General features: G+C 40.2%; 1 protein-coding gene across 13 annotated transcripts in view; it reads right to left on the bottom strand.

The window, feature by feature from the left end:
• Positions 1 to 872: 872 nt before the first annotated feature.
• Positions 873 to 22,710, bottom strand: part of r3hdm2 (R3H domain containing 2) — a 71,344-nt gene continuing 49,506 nt past the window's right edge. For 3 of the 13 annotated variants that reach the window (XM_084128277.1, XM_084128272.1, XM_084128281.1), the window contains exons 13-26: positions 22,079 to 22,132; positions 17,615 to 17,829; positions 16,966 to 17,162; positions 14,397 to 14,486; positions 12,768 to 13,034; positions 10,063 to 10,204; positions 9,732 to 9,919; positions 9,452 to 9,609; positions 8,056 to 8,153; positions 6,833 to 6,981; positions 5,777 to 5,909; positions 4,928 to 5,034; positions 3,990 to 4,074; positions 873 to 3,311 (exon numbers count right to left, since the gene is read on the bottom strand). In XM_084128277.1, the coding sequence (XP_083984403.1) occupies positions 3,004 to 3,311; positions 3,990 to 4,074; positions 4,928 to 5,034; positions 5,777 to 5,909; positions 6,833 to 6,981; positions 8,056 to 8,153; positions 9,452 to 9,609; positions 9,732 to 9,919; positions 10,063 to 10,204; positions 12,768 to 13,034; positions 14,397 to 14,486; positions 16,966 to 17,162; positions 17,615 to 17,829; positions 22,079 to 22,132 (2,191 nt within the window). In that variant the 3' untranslated portion in view covers positions 873 to 3,003. The remainder of the gene's footprint in view (positions 3,312 to 3,989; positions 4,075 to 4,927; positions 5,035 to 5,776; positions 5,910 to 6,832; positions 6,982 to 8,055; positions 8,154 to 9,451; positions 9,610 to 9,731; positions 9,920 to 10,062; positions 10,205 to 12,767; positions 13,035 to 14,396; positions 14,487 to 16,965; positions 17,163 to 17,614; positions 17,830 to 22,078; positions 22,133 to 22,710) is intronic. The other 10 variants (XM_084128279.1, XM_084128275.1, XM_084128282.1 and 7 more) reach the window with 7 other exon arrangements.

Below are 22,710 nucleotides of genomic sequence, written 5' to 3' on the forward strand. Positions count from 1 at the left end.
CTCACACACACACACTCTCTCTCTCTCACTCTCTCTCACACACACACTCTCTCTCTCTCACACAAACACACACACTCACTCGCTCGCTCTCTCACACACACACACACACACACACTCTCTCTCTCTCACACACACTCATTCTCTCGCTCACACACACACACTCGCTCGCTCTCTCTCTTACACACTCTCTCACACACACACTCATTCTCTCTCACACACACACACACACTCACTCTCACACACACTCTCTATTTTCACACAGAAATTTAACTAAATTTAAAACATAATGACAAGTAACACTGAATTAAACATGAAATTTTGAAGCAGAAAAACTGAGGCAACGCTTCACAATAAGGTTTCATTAGTTAACGAACTAATAATGAACAATTCTTCTACAGCATTTATTAATCTTAGTTGACGTTCATTTCAACATTTACTGACACATTATTAAAATCAAAAGTCGTATCTGTTAATATGATTAAATGGACCTGAACTAATAATGAACAGTTATATTTTTATTTATTAATGTTAGCAAAGATTAATAAATACTGTAACAAATGTATTGCTCAATGTTAGTTAATGCAATTACTAACGAGACCTTATTGCAAAAACTGTTATGCATCTTTACATTTTAATAAACGATGATTGATTTTTTTTTTTAAATAACTGGTATATACAATAAAGCCCAATAATGTGGCATGCATGCATTTTCTCACGCCAGTTTCTGTCTCCTGATTTGCTCCTCAGTTTTGACGCAGGATGAAATCAATGGACCAAAGTTTAATAAATGAGGCCCAAAGATTATGAATTCAGAAAGTAAAGAGTCTGGATCTTTCATAAACTCACACACACAATTCAACACCACGACAGGATTCTTCGAGTTATCTTTTATATTTTTAAAAACAAACAAAAAATAACAGATTAAATGGAATTTACAGTAGACATTCGCAATCATTGTGCACTTTTTAAATACCTCAGATACTTTCTGCACAGCCGTCAACGGGAAAACGCAAACACAACAAGGAAGAGGAGGAGCGGGCCGGGAAAAGAGCTTCAACTTATCCACGGGAAAAGAATCACTGAATATATAGATTATTTCTTATAATCCTTACATCACTTATATAAATATACTGAAACGAGAAAAGAAGATTCATCTGAGAGAGAGAGAGAGAGAGAGAGAGAGAGAGAAAATAAACGGCGCAATACAGAAGTCCACAACAGCGTTAAGGCAAAACAGAAAGCAAGAAACGCTAGAAAGTGAAAGAGGAAGAAATCCAAAGTGAACCGAGAGAAGACGAGGAGAGAGAGAGAGAGAGAGAGAGAGAGATGGAGAGAGAGAGAGATGGAGAGAGAGAGAGAGAGAGATGGAGAAGTGCTGAATGATGATCCTTCCATCATTTACTCATCCTCATGTTGATCCAAACCTGTGTGACTCCACCGGAAGAACATCTGCGCTTTATCGTTACATATAAAAGAATCATAAGAGACTCGTGTCTGTATTCCTATGAAAGCTCGTTTCCACCACAGAATACAAATAAAAAAGGACTTTGTATCTCACAATTCGGACTTTTTAACTCAGAATTGCGAGTTTTTTACATCTCGCAATTCCTACTTTTTATCTTAGAATTGCGTGATATAGTCGTAATTCTGACTCTTTTTCTCAGAATTCGATGTATATCACGCAATTCTGACTTTATAACACGCTATAGCCACTTTATATCTTGCAATTCTGACATCTTTTCACAATTGCGAGAAACAAACGTTAGAATTTTTTCCTTAGAATTGGACTTTATAAAAGATGTCACAATTCTGACTTTATATCACGCAATTCTGACTTTATAACACAATTCTAAGATAAAAATTAAGAAATGCGAGATGTAAACTCGCAATTGTGAGAAAAAAATCTGAATTTTTAAAGAAATTCAGAAATAAAGTCAGAATTGCGAGAAATAAAGTCAGAATTGCGAGATATAAAGTCAGAATTGCGAGAAATAAAGTCAGAATTGTGAGAAATAAAGTCAGAATTGTGAGAAATAAAGTCAGAATTCCGAGATGTAAAGTCAGAATTGCGAGAAATAAAGTCAGAATTGCGAGATGTAAAGTCAGAATTGCGAGAAATAAAGTCAGAATTGCGAGATGTAAAGTCAGAATTGCGAGATGTAAAGTCAGAATTGCGAGATGTAAAGTCAGAATTGCGAGAAATAAAGTCAGAATTGCGAGATGTAAAGTCAGAATTGCGAGATGTAAAGTCAGAATTGCAAGAAATAAAGTCAGAATTGCAAGAAATAGTCAGAATTGCGAGAAATAAAGTCAGAATTGCGAGACAAAGTCAGAATTGCGAGAAAAAAAGTCAGAATTGCGAGAAATAAAGTCAGAATTGCGAGACGAAGTCAGAATTGCGAGAAATAAAGTCAGAATTGCGAGACAAAGTCAGAATTGCGAGACAAAGTCAGAATTGCGAGACAAAGTCAGAATTGCGAGAAAAAAAGTCAGAATTGCGAGAAATAAAGTCAGAATTGCGAGACAAAGTCAGAATTGCGAGAAATAAAGTCAGAATTGCGAGACAAAGTCAGAATTGCGAGAAATAAAGTCAGAATTGCGAGAAATAAAGTCAGAATTGCGAGAAATAAAGTCAGAATTGCGAGACAAAGTCAGAATTGCAAGATGTAAACTCGCAATTGTGAGATAAAAAGTTGCAATTATGTTTTAAAATCTTCCATAATAATGTGAAGTCTAAAAGTTCACTGTATGATGTCCAACACCACTGACTCTTAAACATCCGCGTTACGTCTTTGACGACAGTTTGATGGTTTCTCAGTCACACGGGTTTGGAACGACACGAGAATCTCGATTTGTTTCCGGCGCCTGCTTGTGTCTATGAGTGTGTGCGCGTGTCATATGATACACATACAACGCATCACGCTTCTGTGCCACATGTGCTCTTCAGTTAATGATACAAAACAATAAAAAAGGAACATCAGGATGATCTCTCTCTCGCCCGCCTCACTGCGAGCTCGCCCGCTCGAACACACGCAGGTCATAGTTCTTCTTGGTGGCGCGCAGTTTGAACAGACTCGCTCCGGTGTTGTTGAGCTTGAACGAGGCGCTCTGGGCCGCCATGGTGTTCGGGAACACGGCCACGACCGTGTACAGGTGAGCCGGGTCGCTGCCGCCGGGCATTCTGGGACACGCCGGGTCCTTCAGCCACTGGATCTTGGCTCCGCAGAGCGAGAGCTGGTTGAAGAGCTTCTCGGCCTCGGGTCGGGAGATTCCCTCGGGAAGATCTGTGACCTCCAGGACTCGACTCAACACTGGAGAGAGACAGAAATCAACAACGGGAAATTTACCTCCCAAAAAATCGTAGTTTATGTTATTGCACTGGACTAAAACTTGCTCTTGTCTTTCTGTGTCTGTGATTTTTAATTAAATTTTGGTAGGTTACATGGTTTTCACTATGAGATGGATATTGTTATATAATTCAAATTGTTTTTATGGTAAGCCACATTTTTTTAATTTTTAAACGTGATCGTTGGTACATTTGACCAGTATTTACCATACTTTCAATACAAAAATTTAAATATGAAAAATATGCAGTATGAAAATTATTTTCAAAAGGTACCTCTTGAAAAAAAAAAAAGGGGGGGGGGGGGGGGTCTTATAATCAGGGTCGTCTTATATTCGGAACAATACGGTACTTTTTCTGAACTGACTCATTGATCTCAGCTTTTGAACTTTTTTTTATTTTAGGTGAATAAGCTTGAGAACTTTTTTCACTCAAAAACTTGTTTTTCTCTCTCCATATTCTCACTATATTGTAAAATATGAGCCATAAAAGCCTGATGTATCAAATAAGATACAACACATAAAACACATATATGCAACCTATTATTTATAATATTTTGTTTCCCATTTGAAAACATGAGTATTTTGTCCTGATACTGAGGCGTGAGGGTTCGATGAGCAGAAAGCCTCTGGTGTTGGTCTCTTACCCACATCAGTAGTTCCCAGATCTGTAGAGGCAGATTTGAGCGTTTGTCTTTTCCCTCGAGCTCCGTGCTTCATCACTCCCTGATTCTGACGACACACACACACACACACACACACAGATCATTTGCAATGAAAACATTAGTAACAAATTAGAAAATGCTAAACAGATCAATTTCCAGATATAACAATTTAAATACTGAAAATAAAATGCAAACAAAATTATTAAAATTTACATAAAACATTTTTTTTTTACTTAAAAATTACTAAAATTACAGAGTAAACAGACAATGGTCACCATCCATTAAGAAAACAGTCAGTATATTTTGAAACTGATACACACTCAGTCACACACACACACGCTTGTTTTGCTACACTTGTGAGGACCTCCATAGCCGTAATGGTTTTTATACTGTATAAACTGTATATTCTCTCCCCTTACACTAACCCTACCCATCTCACACACACACACACACACACTCTCTCTAACCCTACTCCTAACCCTACCCATCTCACACACACACACACACACACACACACACTCACTCTCTCTAACCCTACTCCTAAACCTACCCATCTCTCACACACACACACACACACACACACACTAACACTACCCCTAAACCTACCCATTGCGCACGCACACACACATACACACACACACAATCTGTACCCCTAAACCTACCCATCACACACACACACTAACACGACCCCTACACCTACCCATCACACACACACACAAACACGACCCCTACACCTAGCCATCACACAAAACTGTCTGCATTTTTACATTTAAAAAAACAAACAAACACATTTTATTATGTTTATTAATCAATTTTCCTTGTGAGGACCAGCAAAAAGTCTCTTAAAATGGGGAAGTTTGGAGACATTTGGTTCTCACAAGTATAGCTAAACATGCCCGCCCACACACACACACACACACCTGTACCTGATGGGAGCTGTAAGAGGACTGGTTGTGGTTGTGCATGATGGGAGGAGGACACAGGCTGTACTGAAGCGGCTGCCCCAGTAAAGAGTAGCGCCCGTCTGCTGACACACACACACACACACACACACACTGACGGTCAAAGGCAACATGCTCAGGTCACTGGGGCAGTAGGACACACACACACACACACACACCAGATCACGGTGACTGTAAACAGGGTCACCGCGGGTCTGGAGCTCACCATGATGTCATGTGTGCAGTGTTGTGTGTAACTCATTACATGTAACTTGAGTTACGTAATCAGATTACTTTTTCAAGTAACTAGTAAAGTACTAAATGTGAAAAGCTCACTAAATGTGAGCATGCATTTATTCATCTCATTTGCACAAAAAAAGATTAAATATTCCTCAAAATGAATAAAATCAGTGAAATGCAAAACTCAATAACTAAATATGTTAAATAAAACATCAATTTGTATGCATTTAATCTCACTTTATTGACCAATGTACATGCGATGATTCAGTTAAACGAAGATGTAAACTCGCAATTGTGAGATAAAAAGTCGCAATTATCTTTTAAAATGTTTTATTCTGTGGCGGAAACAAGCTTCCATACGTTTCAGCTGAAAGTTTTCGGGAGCCGGAATGTCAGTGCATCTCTAATATAATGCTTTGCAGGATTTTGCTTTCAGTGTGGACAGAAAAACGACTCCATGTCAAGGCCAGTCAAGCACACGTCTATGGACACTTGTTTCCACCACAGAATAAAAAATAAAAAAGCTAATTGGCCCGTTAGCACATGTCTATGTCATGACGTGTGTGAGTTAATAATGAGTGTGTGTACCTTGTGCTGGTCCACCGGGCCGAGGGAACTGAGAGATGAGAGGCAGCGGGCCGAGACCCGGACACACAGTGTTCACACTCCCAGACGGAGAGGGAGCAGGAGACTGTGTGGGAGACGCCAGCGGGCTGCTGACCTACACACACACACGCGCACACACACAGTGATGATGATTAGACGTATTAATTTCCCTTATAGCTTTTATAACTATCCCTTTATGTTAATAAAACACAGAGAAAATCACTCACTGCTCTGAGAACTTTAATTGTAGCTTTAATAAGAATCAATGTATAACTTGTAATGTATAAATGTATAAGAAAGATTTTTTTATTTCGCCACTTCGGCCTAAATGTCAACAATTCTTTTTTTATTTTATATTTTGTGACCTTGTAAGGCTTTGTTTTTAAAATAGTGGTTGTAGTAGTGGTTTCGACTGTAATGCTCAGTCGCGGGCAAACATAGTAAAACCAACATGCAAAAAAAGAACCGTACTGAAGCGGCTGCCCCAGTAAAGAGTAGCACCCGTCTGCTGACACACACACACACACACACACACACACACACACACACACACACACACACACACACACACACACACACACACACACACACACACACACACACACACACTGACGGTCAAAGGCAACATGCTCAGGTCACTGGGGCAGTAGGACACACACACACACACACACACACACCAGATCATGGTGACTGTAAACAGGGTCACCGCGGGTCCGGAGCTCACCATGATGTCATGTGTGCAGTGTTGTGTGTAACTCATTACAAGTAACTTGAGTTACGTAATCAGATTACTTTTTCAAGTAACGCATTACTTTTCAAATTTACAACTAAATATAATTTTTTTTTCTTCAAATAAGTAACTCAAGTTATTTTCCCCATTTATTGACGACTGACCCCATGTTGAGACAAATCGAAGTTCAGAGGCATTGTGGGTAAACATGATTATTGTTATTGTAGTTATTATAGTTCTAGACTTAATGTGAGCATGCATTTATTCACCCCCTCCCCCCTGTGTGTGTGTGTGTGTGTGTGTAATACCTGCTGCTCAGGTTTGCTGGGTCTCTGCTCGATGCTGTAGAACTTGCAGGGGTTCCACTGGTGCACCAGTGGAGGATTCTGGGTCGGTTGTGGCCCGTTGGGAACACTGAGCTGCATTACCATAACACTGGGACCGGGAGGCGGGACCCCTACAACACATCAACACACACGTGTGTCAATCACTCTGAACTCAAAATAAACTAGACAGAGTTCTGAAAACAAAACTGCTCTTAAAGTGTCCCTAGATATTACCTTCATATAAAATACAGCTGCGAGCAGCAATTATTGGGGTTCAAGCGGTTTAAGGACTTTAAGCACATGCGTAAAAATATATGTTTTATTTAGCAAGCCTGTTACCATATCAATCATAGATGGAAATCACCATTTACAGCCAATACAGGAAATTTACCATAGGAAATACATGGATTTAAAGTTTTTTAACAGTTAACAGTATTTCATTGGCCGAAGGGGGACATGTTTTTTGATACACGTCAATGTACGCATAGACAATCATGGCAGCTCGGACAAAGACACGGCATGCCAATTTTCAAGTCAATCAGACTAGCGGTGAAGTAGTTATAGCCGTTTTCATGTTTTTCTTTTTACTGTTATAGCGCCACCAAGTGGCCAGTCGCCACGTCCTTTTCAAAGCGACCACAGACTGAGCGCTTTCATAGGTGCGCTGAGTTTGGTGAAAATCTCTCATTCCGTTCGCGAGTTATAGCTATTTTAAGTAAAACTGGCTCCTCCCACTTCAAACGTTTTGGCGGCCCTTAGAGACCGTGAACCGAAATTTCTACTTTTTATTTTTTTTAAACTATTGACAATCAGACTCCAGAGAATCTTGCCGCACTGGTTTGGTTCCGATCAGGCCGAAAAACCTAGAACTAGTTCGCAAAAGTAGGTTTTTTATTTTGCCAGAGCGACGAGCAAATCCGGGGCATGTATTTTGAGCCAAAGATTCCAACGATACAAGACACTTGACTGACGGTTTAGGAGTTATAAGCTATTTCATTCTTTTGACCGCTATAGCGCCACCGTCAGGCCGATTGGGGCGAGAATTGGTGCAGTTGTAGGCGGTGTGAGTACTACCAGCCCTCAAAGTTTCATGTCTCTACGACTTGCGATTTGGTCTGCCCGATCACTTTTACGCGCTTGAATCCCTAAAAAGCGAACTACTAATATAAATGCTGTAACTGGTGCCCAGGGTGGTTGTGGGATACCTGAATACTGCTGTTGTATTGGCTGTGGGCTGCAGGGCGAGGCAGACTGGGTCATCTGGTACTGATCTGAAGTGGGTTGCAGGTAACTCACAGATGGACTGAAACACACACACACACACACAGAGAGAGAGAGAGAGAGAGAGAGAGAGAGAGAGAGAGAGAGAGAGAGAAATCAAGTTACAAATACAAAACGGTTACATAACACTAGCTAAGTTGTGAAAAATTGGAATTGCGAATAAAGCATCGTTTCCATCCCATGTGTTCAAGATAAAATCGTCACTTCCTAGGAAATTGGTGCAAAATATCAGTAATAAACTAAGTTTCTGCAATCGGCTGTTTTGCCCTCCATCATAAACGAGTGTGTCTCAGAGCATCAGATGAACACAGTAAACGCTGTCATGTTCTCTGGCGTTGGGATGCTGGTGTTTGGGAACACACTCGTGTGTGAGACGCTTCTGGAGGGAATTAAACCAAATCATTCTGAACACACACTTCGACTCCGGCGTTTCAGAAACACCAAACCAACATTATAGATGCTGCGACGCCATTGGTCCGCTGGATACTCCAGTTATCCAATCACAGCTGACGCTGAGGGAAAGCTGTCGAGGGATTTTATTGTTTATCCACGTTTTCTTATCAAAAAAAAAAGAAAAAAAGATCATAGTCCATATGCTTTTAATGCGCATTTTAATATTTTATGCTGTTTCCATTCAGCGGTTTTTAATATGATATCTCAAAATGCACATTACTGACTTAATAGACTAAATCATTTATTTTGATCAAATATAAAAAATGTTGTTATAAAGTCAGAATTGTGAGAAATAAAGGACACTTTAGTAGACGGGCATGGGCGCGGCGGGTGGTGTGTGTGTGTGTGTGTACCTTGTGCTGTTCTGTTGTGTGGGTGTCAGGACTGTAGTAGACAGGCATGGGCGCGGCGCGTGTGTGTGTGTGTGAGTTGAGTGAGTGAGTGAGTGAGAGTGAGTGAGTGTGTGTGAGTGAGTGTGTGTGTGTGTGTGTGTACCTTGTGCTGTTCTGTTGTGTGGGTGTCAGGACACTGTAGTAGACGGGCATGGGCGCGGCGCGCGTGTGTGTGTGTGTGTGTGTGTGTGTGTGTGTGTGTGTGTGTGTGTGTGTGTGTGTGTGTGTGTGTGAGAGTGAGTGAGTGAGTGAGTGAGTGAGTGAGTGTGTGTACCTTGTGCTGTTCTGTTGTGTGGGTGTCAGGACACTGTAGTAGACGGGCATGGGCGCGGCGCGCACGCGTGTGTGTGTGTGTGTGTGTGTGTGTGTGTGTGTGTGTGTGTGAGTGAGTGAGTGAGTGAGTGAGTGAGTGAGTGAGTGAGTGAGTGAGTGAGTGAGTGTGTGTGTGTGTGAGTGAGTGAGTGAGTGTGTGTACCTTGTGCTGTTCTGTTGTGTGGGTGTCAGGACACTGTAGTAGACGGGCATGGGCGCGGCGGGTGGCATGGCTCCCTGCACTGACTGGCTGACGGGCACCATGACGGACTGCTGGAACTGTTGCTGCACCACAGACTGACTCTCACTCGCTACAGGAACCTGCACACACACACACACACACACACACGAGTGGTGCTGTCAGTCACAGACGCATGCACGCACACGCATGCATACATACACAAACACAAACGCATGCACACACACACAAACACACACGCCACCTGATAGGAGGGCATGGGGGGGTACTGGACCATCATGCTCTGCATCTGCCCGTTGAGGCTCGTTCGCTGCGTGTTCATCAGACTCGCGCTCTGGGGCTGCTGAACTCCCAGCATGCTCTGGGGCTGCTGAACTCCCAGCATGCTCTGGTACGCTGGCTGCTGATTGGTCATCATGGGCTGGAGTGGAGCTGCTCACGCAAAACACAAGCACATCAAACTTCAACGGCTCATCGTGAGGGACTCATTATTCAGAGCCAATAATGTGAGACATTAATATAAGAGCAGAAAAATGGCAGGAGATCTTCTGAGACATGTCTGATGTCACACTGACCGGAGGGCTGAGCCGGCGGGGGCAGCGGCTGGGATCTCTGAGTGGGAAACGACACCTGATGAGAGATGGAGCGAAACTGCTGACCTTGGTGAACTGCGGAGCTCGGATACTGTCCAGCGGTGGAATAATACTGGACCTGGATCTGAGAGAGTGAGCAGCATTATCTCTGATACCACACTCTCTCTCACTCTCTCACTCTCTCACGGTCTTGAATATTATGTGCTTCTGGTTCTGATGGAATATGAACACTGATTGAGTGTGTATTATAGGAGCGGGCGCAAGGACCAAAACCTAACATAGTTAATTAAATGCCTCATGCTGTCATCACAATGTAGTAATTTTGCTGGATATTCAATAAATAAATGGTTTATATTTAATAATCATGTGGCAATGGCTATTTTTCTAAATGGGGAAGTTTCATTGACTTCTATAGTTTTTTATTTAAAAATCTATATTAATGAGAAATGTTTTTACATCATATGTTAACAATAAACAAATAATCTTCACTTTGCAAAGCCAGCAGATCCTGCAGGAACGAGAGTGAGATGCACAGCAGGTGTGTGTGTGTGTGTGTGTGTGTGTGCGTGTGATTATAGCACGTCTTCACAAACATCCCACAAGAATCACACTTAGCATTGCTCTCACACTTAAGTTGTCTAACTAAAGTTTTCCTTTGTGCAACTTCCCGTTTCCTCTTCAGAGAGTCTGGTCATATTTTACACGGGATATTACAGCTATCATTTGCACCTCATGATTGCAACACATTTCACAGCCGGTGATTTGTTTTTAAATCCTAAGAGTTTCCTGACGGGAGAGACGATGATAATGAAGCAACACAAACACGATTCAGAGCTACAAAAGATCAAGCTACAGGACTGAATGTTGTTAGCATGGGATTTAAAGATTTTGTGAAATACAGTCACAAAAAGTTTGGGGTTGGTAAAAAAATTATATGTAGCGTTTATTTGATCAAAAATACAGTAAAAATTTTAAAATATTATTAGAATGTAAATCAGCTGTTTTCTATGTGAATATATAATAAAGTGTAATTTAATCCTGTGATCAAAGCTGAATTTTCAGCATCATTACTCCAGTCTTCAGTGTCACATGATCCTTCAGAAATCACTCTAATATGATGATTTGATGCTCAAGAAACATTTATGATTATTATCAGTGTTTCATATTTTTGTGGAAACTGTGATACTTTTTATTTTTCAGGATTTTTTTGATGAAGAGAAAGTTCTAAAGAACAGCATTTATTTGAAATAGAATCTTTTGTAACATTATAAATGTCTTTACTGTCACTTTAGATCAATTTAATGCTTCCTCACTGAATAATAGTGTTCATTTCTTCTTTTTTAAACTTTTGAATGGTACTGTCCTTGCTGAGACGATATTTTGAGACATGCCTGTTTAGAATCTTTGGTAACATTATAAATGTCTTTATTTCCATAAATTCTTTTGATCAATGTAATGCGTCCTCACTGAATAAAAGTATTATTGTTCCTGCTGAGGCGGCAGCTGCATGAAATTTCATATATATTGTATTTAAATAAGTCAAGCACTTTTCAAGTACCTCTTCATAAATATGGCTGTTTAAGGGTTTTCCAGGACTTACATTTCAAAAAGTCAAATTCAAGCACTTTAAGCACCTTGTACGAACCCTGTTTATAACAAGTATCCGATTCCTGACCTCAAGTAGAATTGGATTCCCAAACCCTGGTCACTTTTGATCAATGTAACGCGTCCTCGCTGAATTGAGGTATTAAAGGGGTGGTTGATTATGATTTCACTTTTCTAACTTTAGTTAGTGTGTAATGTTGCTGTTTGAGCAGAAACAACATCTGCAAAGTTACGACGCTCAAAGTTCAAAGCAAAGGGAGATATTTGCTTTTAAAGAAATCGCTTTTTAAGGACTACAACAAACGGCTGGTAGAGACTACACGAGCTTCCTCCCGGGTTAGTGACATCACAAACCCTAAAATTTACATAAACCCCGCCTCGCAACAAAGGCCTCTATATGTGACCCTGGATCACAAAACCAGTCACAAGTCGCACGGGTATATTTATGGCAATAGCCAACAATAATCAATGCCAAAAATCATTAGGATATAAAGTAAAGATCAAGTTCCATGACGATATTTAGTAAATTTCCTACCGTAAATATATATCTAAAAAAAATTGTGAGTGGATGCAGCAAAATCGCAAACATAAATGGGCAACTTTAAAGGCGATTTTCTCAACGTTAAATTTTTTTGGCATCCTCAGATTCCAGATTTTCAATAGTTGTATCTCGACCAAATATTGTCCTATCATAACACACCATACATCAATGGAAAGCTAATATATTCAGCTTGTGATATATAGCATATATGATGTATAAATCTCAATTTAAAAAAACTGACCCTTGCGGTTTTATGATCCAGGGTCACATATGGCTCTGCTAAGAACGAGCTGTTGTAGCTCCGCCCCCTATGCCGGGAGCAGCAGCTCATTTGCATTTAAAGGGACACACACACACACAAAACAACGCATTTTTGTCACCCTCAAAAAAGGACAATTTTAACATGCTATAAAAAATTATCTGTGGGGTATTTTGAGCTGAAACTTCACATACACACTCTGGGGACATCAGACAATTATTTTGCATCTTGTAAAAAGGGGCATTATACCACCCCTTTAATGTATGTTTGTGTGTGTTGTACCTGCTGAGGCGGCGGCTGCATCTGAAGGATGGGCTGTGATGGAGGTGGCGGCGGTGGTGGCGGGTGTGTGTGTGGAGCGGCCGGCTGGTATCCAGAGGGTGGCGGGTGTGTGTGTGTGTGTGGGGGCATGATGTAACTTGGCTGTGGTGGTGCATGCTGGGATAGTACGGCAGGAGGAGGTTGGTAAAGGCTGGGTGGCTCTGGTGCCTCACTGGAGCTCTGACGGCTTAGAGACATCTGCCCGAAACCTGCAGTCAACTCATCACCCTGAACACACAGAGAGAGAGAGAGAGAGAGCGAGAGCGAGAGCGAGAGCGAGAGCGAGAGAGAGAGAGAGAGAGAGAGAGAGAGAGGCTCTGTTTAATAGTAATCAAACCTCATACGTGCCTGGGCTGAAATGCTCAGCTCTGTTAATGACTGATAATAAAGCTCCTCTCGTGAAGTTTAATAAGAGACTCATCTAGTGTTCACAACCGATTCAACTGTTACGCATTAACAGTTTGTTAAACTAACTCAATTCACTGCAAAAACAACAGCAGCAAAATATTTACACACATATACTGCCGTTCAAAAGTTTGGGATTGGTAAGATTTTAAAAAGAAGTCTCTTATGCTCACCAAGCCTGCATTTATTTGATTAAAAACAAACAAAAAAACAAACAGTAATATTGTCAAATATTATTACACTTTAAAATAATTGTTTTATATTTTAATATATTTTAAAATGTAATTTTGTTCTATGATCAAAGCTGAAATGTCAGTATCATTACTCCAGTTTTTTATTAAAATATATTCAAATAAAAAAATATATTATATCTCATATTTAACAATATTACTTATTTTAAAAAATCTTACTGATCCCAAACTTTTCCCAAATATATTTAAATAAATTTTAAATATTTCCTTTTTAATGACAAAATATTTATAAAAGCATTGTGTATTTTTTTTATTTACTTAAATAATATTATTCAATAATATTTAAATACTTTACATACACATTTTAAATATTTCATATGTATTTACATTTTGAAATTTGAGCAGAAGTTTCACAGAATCCGCAGAAAAAACACCCAAAACAATTCACTACTAGCTCCAACATCCCATTACAAGCTTAAAGTGGTGTAAATCCAGTTTTTAATGTTGTTTATGTGTCTATGTGGTGTTTTTAATATGCTTTAAGACAAACCATGTGTAAATTCATAAGTCGACTCCATTGCTGAGTATTTCCTCCTTAAAACTGCAGTGAACCAAAGACAGTCTCAAAAACACGCTTTGAAATCGCTGGTGTTTCTGACGTCACAAACTACCTTGTAACCAATCAGATCAACGTGTGATCGTCAACCAGTGGATCTCTGAGCTGAGTGAGTGAGTGGAGGCGGGGCTCATTTGCATATTCATAGAACCACGCATACTAAATGAGGCAAGGGTGTCGAGTTACATTCAAGATATTTTAGGGCATGAAGATTTTTTGTCAAGGGAAAATAATGTTTAAATAAGTCATTTTGATGATCAAAGATGAGTTTCAAGGGATAAAATGATTGACTACAGGGGGACTTTAAAAGAAGAAGATCCAGAGAGAAAACAGACGAGGGGAAATGAAGGGAAAGATGCAGGATCGTTGTTTTAGTACCATGTTGTACTGCTGGGAAGGAGAAACAGGCAGGAGGACCTGAGGGCACGAAGGGTTTGAATAAGACACAGCCTGCGCAGACGCCACCGGCTGCAGAGAGAGAGAGAGAGAGAGAGAGAGAGAGAGAGAGAGAGAGAGAGAGAGAGAGAGAGAGAGAGAGAGAGTGAGAGAGAGAGAGAGAGAGAGAGAGAGAGAGTGTGAGAGAGAGTGAGAGAGAGAGAGAAAGAGAGAGAGAGAGAGAGAGAGAGAGAGAGAGAGAGTGTGAGAGAGTGTGAGAGAGAGTGAGAGAGAGTGAGTGAGAGAGAGTGAGAGAGAGAGAGAGTGAGAGAGAGAGAGAGTGAGAGCGAGCGAGCGCAGAGGAAAGAGGGAAAACAGATGAAGGAATCGTGTTAGACGAGGAACTGTTAGAGCAGATGTTCTGAGAGCTGAGAACTAAAACACATCTGGCATTAGTTCGGCTGTGTTCAAGATACTGACAGTATGAGCAGAAGAAGCTTATTATAATGGAAAAACGCCATCAAGTAACAACCAGCGTTGGTTGTGCTTGTTTTGACTTTTGATTCATAGTTCTTGTCTTTAATTTTCAACATTAGATCTATTTTGTCATTTGAAACGGCACAAATTTCTTTTTGTCAAATGTTTTGATTGTAATGCATTAAGGGTTTAATCATTAAAATCTTTCAATCATTAAGGGTTGTATAAGCGGCCCGTAAGTTAATAACTAATGAACTTTGCAACGGAAGTGAATCAATCAAAACTAACTTTAGCTGGACAATAACTTTATTCAGGGTTCCTGCAGGTTTCAGTTAGTCAAATTTAAGACCTTTTTAAGACATTTTAAGACCATAAAGATTGAAATTTAAGACCTACACGAGGCATTGCCAAAAAATATTCAAATCAAAGAATTCATTTTATTTCAATGAATTCAGTAATTGAAAAAGCTTTAACTTAATTTACAGATAAAGCAATCACATTAGTAACCTTCCAGACCCAACAACGCGTGTCAGAGAAAAGAACAGAATCAGATATAATTTTTTTTATAGAAAATTGTACTTTGCATATTATAGGCTTACTGTAAAAAACACATAATTAGTTGATTTTAGTTGATCATAACTAGAGATGAAATGGCATGAACATTTCATTTAATTATTATAGTGCCAAAAATTATCACTGTTATCACAGAATCCTGTTCAAAAAGTACTAATACTACACAATGAAATCAATTCACCAAGTTTTATGTCGAAAAACAGCAAATAACAAATAAAATTAGCATCAATACGCACTAACATAAACATTAAAATAATACGATTAAAAATGATAGCCAGATTTTAAAAGTGTCTTGCAACATGTTATATACTAACATGTACAAGTTCAAATAAAGTTGACAAAAAAGGTTTCTATAAAAAGATAAACCTCACATATTTCAGACTTTAATTTATCTTTTTTGACTTATTCTTTTTATAAAAAATGATTTACTGACATTTACAATACACTTTAGCTTATCTTTTATTATTAAAAGTAAAATTCGGTCACTTTTATTATTAATAGTAAAATTCGGTCAGATTTTCCCGTGGCGTCTGTCGTTGCTATGCAACCGTGCCCTGCGTCTCCACAATGACAAAAAAGTTTTAGTGGCTATGGATTTCCAGCGCCGAAAAACGCTTGCTGTAGCTCTGTTACAAGATTTATTTACGGAGGAGAGAAAAACACCCGTAGTGTTTGGGTGCACCCGCATCCTTCATGTCTTTTTTCATGTCGCTGCGCCTGGAAAAAAACGAGCACGCGCGCCTACATTTGAATGAACTTGAGCGCGAAAAAGACGCGATATGTGAACTGCCTCTTGGCGAGCGACTTCGATACTTTTTTGCTACTTTGTAATAACTTTCTGCGGCCAGCGTTTCTGGAAATGATGAGGGTAAAATCTTTTTTAAGACCTGACTAAATGAAATTTAAGACCGCGGATGAAAATCTGCCTGTTTTTAAGACGTTTTAAGGCCTTAAATTTAAAGTTCAGAATTTAATACTTTTTAAGACCCTGCGGGAACCCTGTTTATTCTAGATCTGCTGTAAAGCCTAATCTCTGTTACTGTAATCTCCTATTATCACTGTAAAGCTGCTGTGAAACTCTATATTATTAAATATAATTAATTATAAATGAAGGTGACTTGAAAGATGCACTTTTATGATGGATAGATGCACTTTTATGATAGACAGATGCACTTTTATGATGGATAGATGCACTTTTATGATGATAGATGCACTTTTATGATGGATAGATGCACTTTTATGATGATAGATGCACTTTTATGATGGATAGATGCACTTTTATGATGGACAGATGCACTTTTATCGACTTCAAAACAGAAACGGCCATTCACTGCCATTATAAAGCTTGGAAGAGCCAGGACATTTTTTAATATAACTCTGATTGTATTCGTCTGAAAGAAGAATGTCATAAACACCTAGGATGACTTGAGGGAGAGTAAATCATGGGCTGATTTTTATTTTTGGGTGAACTATCCCTTTAAGTGGTGTAAGTGTTGAAACTGTGTTAACGTGGCGTCCTCACCTGAGGCAGCATGTGATTGTGAGCGCTGATGGTGTGTGTGTGTGTGTGTGACGGGGTGGGCAGCAGCGGTGGAGGGTTCGGTGGGCCGGTGCTCTGAGACCCGGCGGGGGGGCAGTTCGTGGGACATGGCAGGAGACCTCGACCCGGCTGGGGTGTTTGTGATGGGGCACACAGATCCGGAGACACCATGGGAAGACCTGAGGATAGACGAGCGTCAATGTGTGTGTGAGAGGGAGACAGGGTATACAAGTATTAGGACAAGATTCACATGCACGACTAATCGAAAGAACAATGCAATTCAAATGCTTTAAAGCTAAATATCATCCCTAAAACTCTAAAAATGTTCGACCAAGGGAAAATTTGGCTCGAGGTCATGGTGCAAAGGACCCTAGGTTGATTTTACTCTGAACCATCCCTTTAATGATTGGATAACACACATATGTCATAATGGCCAGTGCAGTGGCTGGGATATACATAAACCTACCAACGTCCGTTGCCATGATTTCTGGAATGACTTGCGTCGCATAACATCGGTTAATGGAAACGGCATCATTTTGCAATAGTTTTTTGTCGACATTTAGAACGCAAACGTTTTGCGCAAATCTGTAATGGAAACGCGCCTACTGTTAATGCTAAACTGAAGCGTCACCTGTGCGCGAGCCCCTGGCGCTGCCCAGGCTGTCTCCGCGTGTGAGGATGGAGATGCCGCTGAAGCTGCTGGCTTTGGTGACCGGAGGCCTGAGCGTTCGGCTCGAGCTGTCTGAGTCTGTGCTGCTCCAGGGCCGGGGATCCAGGCTCTTCACGTCACTGTCGGTGCTGCTCTGACGACTGCTGGACGCCCGGCTCGAGCTCTCCCGGTTCCCCCTGCGGACGGGACGAGAATCAGACAAACAGAGCTCTGTGAACACACACACACACACGCAGATCCATCACAGGAGCTCGACACACACTCACAGTTGCAAGATATCAGACACGAACGGGATAAAAGTGCACGGATACCCGAACATTAAGACTTACAAAGACAAACATACATCAGACAAGGGCTGCAACGTACGGCCAAATCCCCCACTCTCACATTAAAGGATTAACTCACTTCAGAATTAATATTTCCTGATAATTTACTCTCCTCCTCGTCATCCAAGACGTTCATGTCTTTCTTTCTTCAGTGGAAAAGAAATGAAGGTTTTTGAGGAAAACATTCCAGGATGTTTCTCCATATAGTGTCTTCAATGGGGTCCAACGGGTCGAAGGTCCAGATGTGAGTTTCAGTGCAGCTTCAAAGTCTCGACACGATCCAGCCGAGGAATAAGAGTCTTATCTAGACAAACCAGCGGACATTTTATAACAAAATACACATTTATATACTTTTAACCACAAATGCTGGTCTTGCACTGGCTGTGATGCGACACACATTACGTAATCAGGTTGAAAGGTCAAGCGTGACGTAGGTGTAAGTACAGACCTAGTGTTTACAAAGCCAACGTGCAAAGATTAAGTCAAACGCCATTTACAAAAATAAAAGTTAAAACAACGATGCCGGACGATTTTGAAGTTGGAGGAGAAAATGAGATGGAGTTTTTCGCCCTTCCCCACATTTCTGAACCGGAACACGCTTGACCTTTCAACCTGATTACATAATGTGTGAAGTTGTTGACGTGCAAGAACAGTGGTAGACGAGCATTTGTGGATAAAAGTATATAAATGTTTATTTTGTTATAAAATGTTGCTGGTTTGTCTAGATGAGACTCTTATTCCTCGGCTGGATCGTGTCGAGACTTTGAAGCTGCACTGAAACTCACATCTGGACCTTCGACCCGTTGGACCCCATTGAAGACACTATATGGAGAAACATCTGGAATGTTTTCCTCAAAAACCTTCATTTCTTTTCCACTGAAGAAAGAAAGACATGAACATCTTGGATGACGTGTGGGAGAGTAAATTATCAGGAAATGTTAATTCTGAAGTGAACTAATCCTTTAATGCAACAATACAGCAGTGATACTCATGCAGGGATGCAAGATTAAATGCATGTTTGAAAACATCCTCAGACCTTCTCAATTCATATATATGTTAATGCAAGTTATGAGTTTTATTTACTGTGCAGCCCTATGATAGACATGAACACACACACAGATCCATCACGGTGTTAAACTGATGCACACACACTCAGATCAAGAGCAGCTGTCGAGGAACCAATAATCAATCATTCTGTGTATTTCACAGCTAAAAGACACTAAAGACAGTTCCAGAGATCAATAAGAAATCTGTGAAAACCCTCGTCTATCTGTGAGACTTTCATCACGTTTCATGTGCAATTTTCCAAAACTGTCTTCAGAGACGTAATGTGACGTGATGCAACAGACTAAACTCAAATACTCCGTGAAGAAAAGGGCTTATTAATATTAGATGATTAAAATAACTGATCTGTAAAACACGATCTGCTGATGCCGGATGAACTGGGACTGACATTTAAGTTCCAGAACATTATCATTATCAGTTATTTAACGGAGATTATCACACGGCTCTGTGGAATACTTGATTCTGATTGGTCAATCGCGCCATCCAGCAGTTCGTTATTCCGATAAAAACTGATAACACAGACTCATCCCGGGAGCGGTTATTGAAGCCGGCGCTTTACGCCAGAACAGTTTATCTAGGAACAGTTTTTCCTCATGGAAGTTAACTAATGTTAACATATGAAACCTTATTGTGAACTCTATAGGCTAGTTATAGGTCTGTAAACATTCGGGATATAATTCGCCTATAGAACAAAAACTACTAGGAACAAGTTTTCCTAATTATAATTATTCAAATGACCATTAAATTATAATGGTATTATATATAATAATCTAAAGGCTCTGATATACTTCAAGCGAAATCGAAGCGCGATCTAATGTGACGTCATTTCGGACAAAATCAGGCCAAAACGAAGTTAATTTTCGGGAGTTTGAAACAGCTTGAGCTCCCATTGGTCCGTTGTGGTGATGATGTAATAGGTGGGTGTGTCTCTGAGGCTCCGCCTTCTGTGAGGTGTAAATCTTCTCCGGTTCATTTCTTCAGTCCATCGAGTGAAAACATGAACTAACTGGAGAGACGCTTTAGAGAAGAAACTGAAGCTGTAATTCTAATCGAAAGTGACGGTGACACTGTTTATCATGTTTAATACTGTAAAGCTGATGCTTTAAAGCGATCTATTATATAAAGCGGGATATACATAAACGTGACGAGACTTTACTAGCGTGTCGAATTGCAGATGCTTTGATCAGATGCTGTTTTCTCACCGCGGCCATTTTTGTTGTGTTTATTTTGTTATTGAGAGGAAAGCGCGCATATTATGCAGTATATTAAGTAAATATTTACATATTCATCTAAATGTGGACGCCGTCTGGATGTTTGCTAACAGTATTTCGTTCCTCACGTATTTCAAACTTCTTTTTACCCCTACACAAAGTGTGTGTGTGTGTGTGTGTGTGTAATTATTGTAGAAGCTATTTTAAGCAACAGACCAACAGAGAGACACAACGCTCCGTTCATCCATGACATCTGCTTTCTTCCGAACAAACGCTCCCGTAATCATGAGGTCGGGAATATGACGCATTCAACACCGATGCAGGAACACACTCCAGAAATGCGACACTGGCATTAATGCGCTGTATGAGCAAACACACATTCACGTTGTAGTACGGCAAGCAACCAACAGATGTCCTGTTTCGTAACCATAGCGACTGGCAGGGCTGGGCGGCATTATGGGATATAGAGACTGACGGCAGGTTCACATGTGGAAGTGATGAAGACGTACGTAATAATGTGAAAATATAGAGCGAGACGTGCCAGAAAATACAGTTATAAAGGATGCAAAATTAAGCACAAATTTATTGTGTACTTCAGTGTTTTAAGTGTATGTAATTAAATAAATTGTATTAATATATATTAAATTATTAATGAGTTTATTAGTTATAAATTATTAGTAAAATGTTTTAGATCTATTATTATTATTATTATTATATTATTGATTTATACGATTAGCCATTTTATATATATATATATATATATATATATATATATATATATATATATATATATATATATATATATATATATATATATATATATATATATATATATATATATATATATATATATATATATATATATGTGTTACCGGCAAAGTGTGTAATCCGGCATTCTATAGAATATATATAAATTCTATATATATATATATATATATATAATTAAAATCATTACTTTATAAAATGTATGTATGTTTAATTCAATTATATTAATATAATATATTAAAAATGATATAATGATCTAGAATTCTAGATGATTAAATGTCTCTATTATTGCTATGATTTATATTACATATTAAGTACATCAACACACACATTCTTTTTTTAAATTGCTGTATGGTGATATATAACATTACCTGATAACATTTTTTTACATCATGACATAATACTTTGATCACACACACACTTTCACACACACTCACTCACACACACTCACTCACACACACTCACTCACGCACTCTCACACACACGTACACGCACTCTCACACACACGCACTCTCACACACACGCACTCTCACACACACGCACTCTCTCACACACGCACTCTCTCACACACGCACTCTCTCACACACGCACTCTCTCACACACGCACTCTCTCACACACGCACTCTCTCACACACGCACTCTCTCACACACACGCACTCTCTCACACACGCACTCTCTCACACACGCACACTCTCACACACACACACTCTCACACACACACACTCTCACACACACACTCTCTCACACACACACTCTCTCACACACACTCTCTCACACACACTCTCTCACACACACACTCTCTCACACACACTCTCTCACACACACTCTCTCACACACACACTCTCACACACACACTCTCTCACACACCAAAATGCAGTTGTATATGAGAGTGCAGTGATTGGTCGTTTCCAGAGACTGAAGTACAGCAGCCATGCACGGGCCCCTAGCAACCCGACAGTGCACTGAGCCAACGCAAAGCAACACACGGTCACCACGGAGACGCATGGCAACACACGGTCACCACGGAGACGCATGGCAACACACAGCAGAGACTGTACCTAAAGATCTGCCTCCTCTTTTGTGAGGATGAGGAGTATCCGTCAGTGGACAGTCTGTGGGTCACATTGGAGAAAACAGGGTCCGTGGGTTACAGGGAGAGTGTGTGTGTGTGTGTGTGTGAGAGAGTATGTGTATGAGTGTGGTTGTGTGTGTGAGTGAGTGAGTGTGTGTGTGTGTATGAGTGTGGTTGTGTGTGTGAGTGAGTGAGTGTGGTTGTGCGTGTGAGTGTGTGAGTGTGGTTGTGTGTGTGAGTGTATGAGTGTGGTTGTGTGAGTGAGTGAGAGTGTGTGTGAGGGAGGTTGTGTGTGTGTGTGTGTGTGTGTGTGTGAGTGAGAGTGTTTGTGTCTGTGTGAGTGTGTGTGTGCGTGTGAGTGTGAGTATGAGTGTGGTTGTGTGTGTGTGCGTGCGTGCATGTGTGTGTGTGAGTGAGTGAGTGTTTGTGTGTGCGCGTGTGAGTGAGTGAGCGAGCGTGTGTGTATGTGGGTCTGTGTGAGTGTAAGTGTGTGTGTGTGTACATACAGTATGTGTATATATATATGTGTGTGTATATGTGTGTGTGTGTGTACATACAGTATGTGTATATATATGTGTGTGTGTGTGTGTGTGTGTATGTATGTGTGTGTGTGCATGT

This window comes from Abramis brama (assembly GCF_963993115.1).
Source record: "Abramis brama genome assembly, chromosome: 11".
Classification (NCBI taxonomy): domain Eukaryota; kingdom Metazoa; phylum Chordata; class Actinopteri; order Cypriniformes; family Leuciscidae; genus Abramis; species Abramis brama.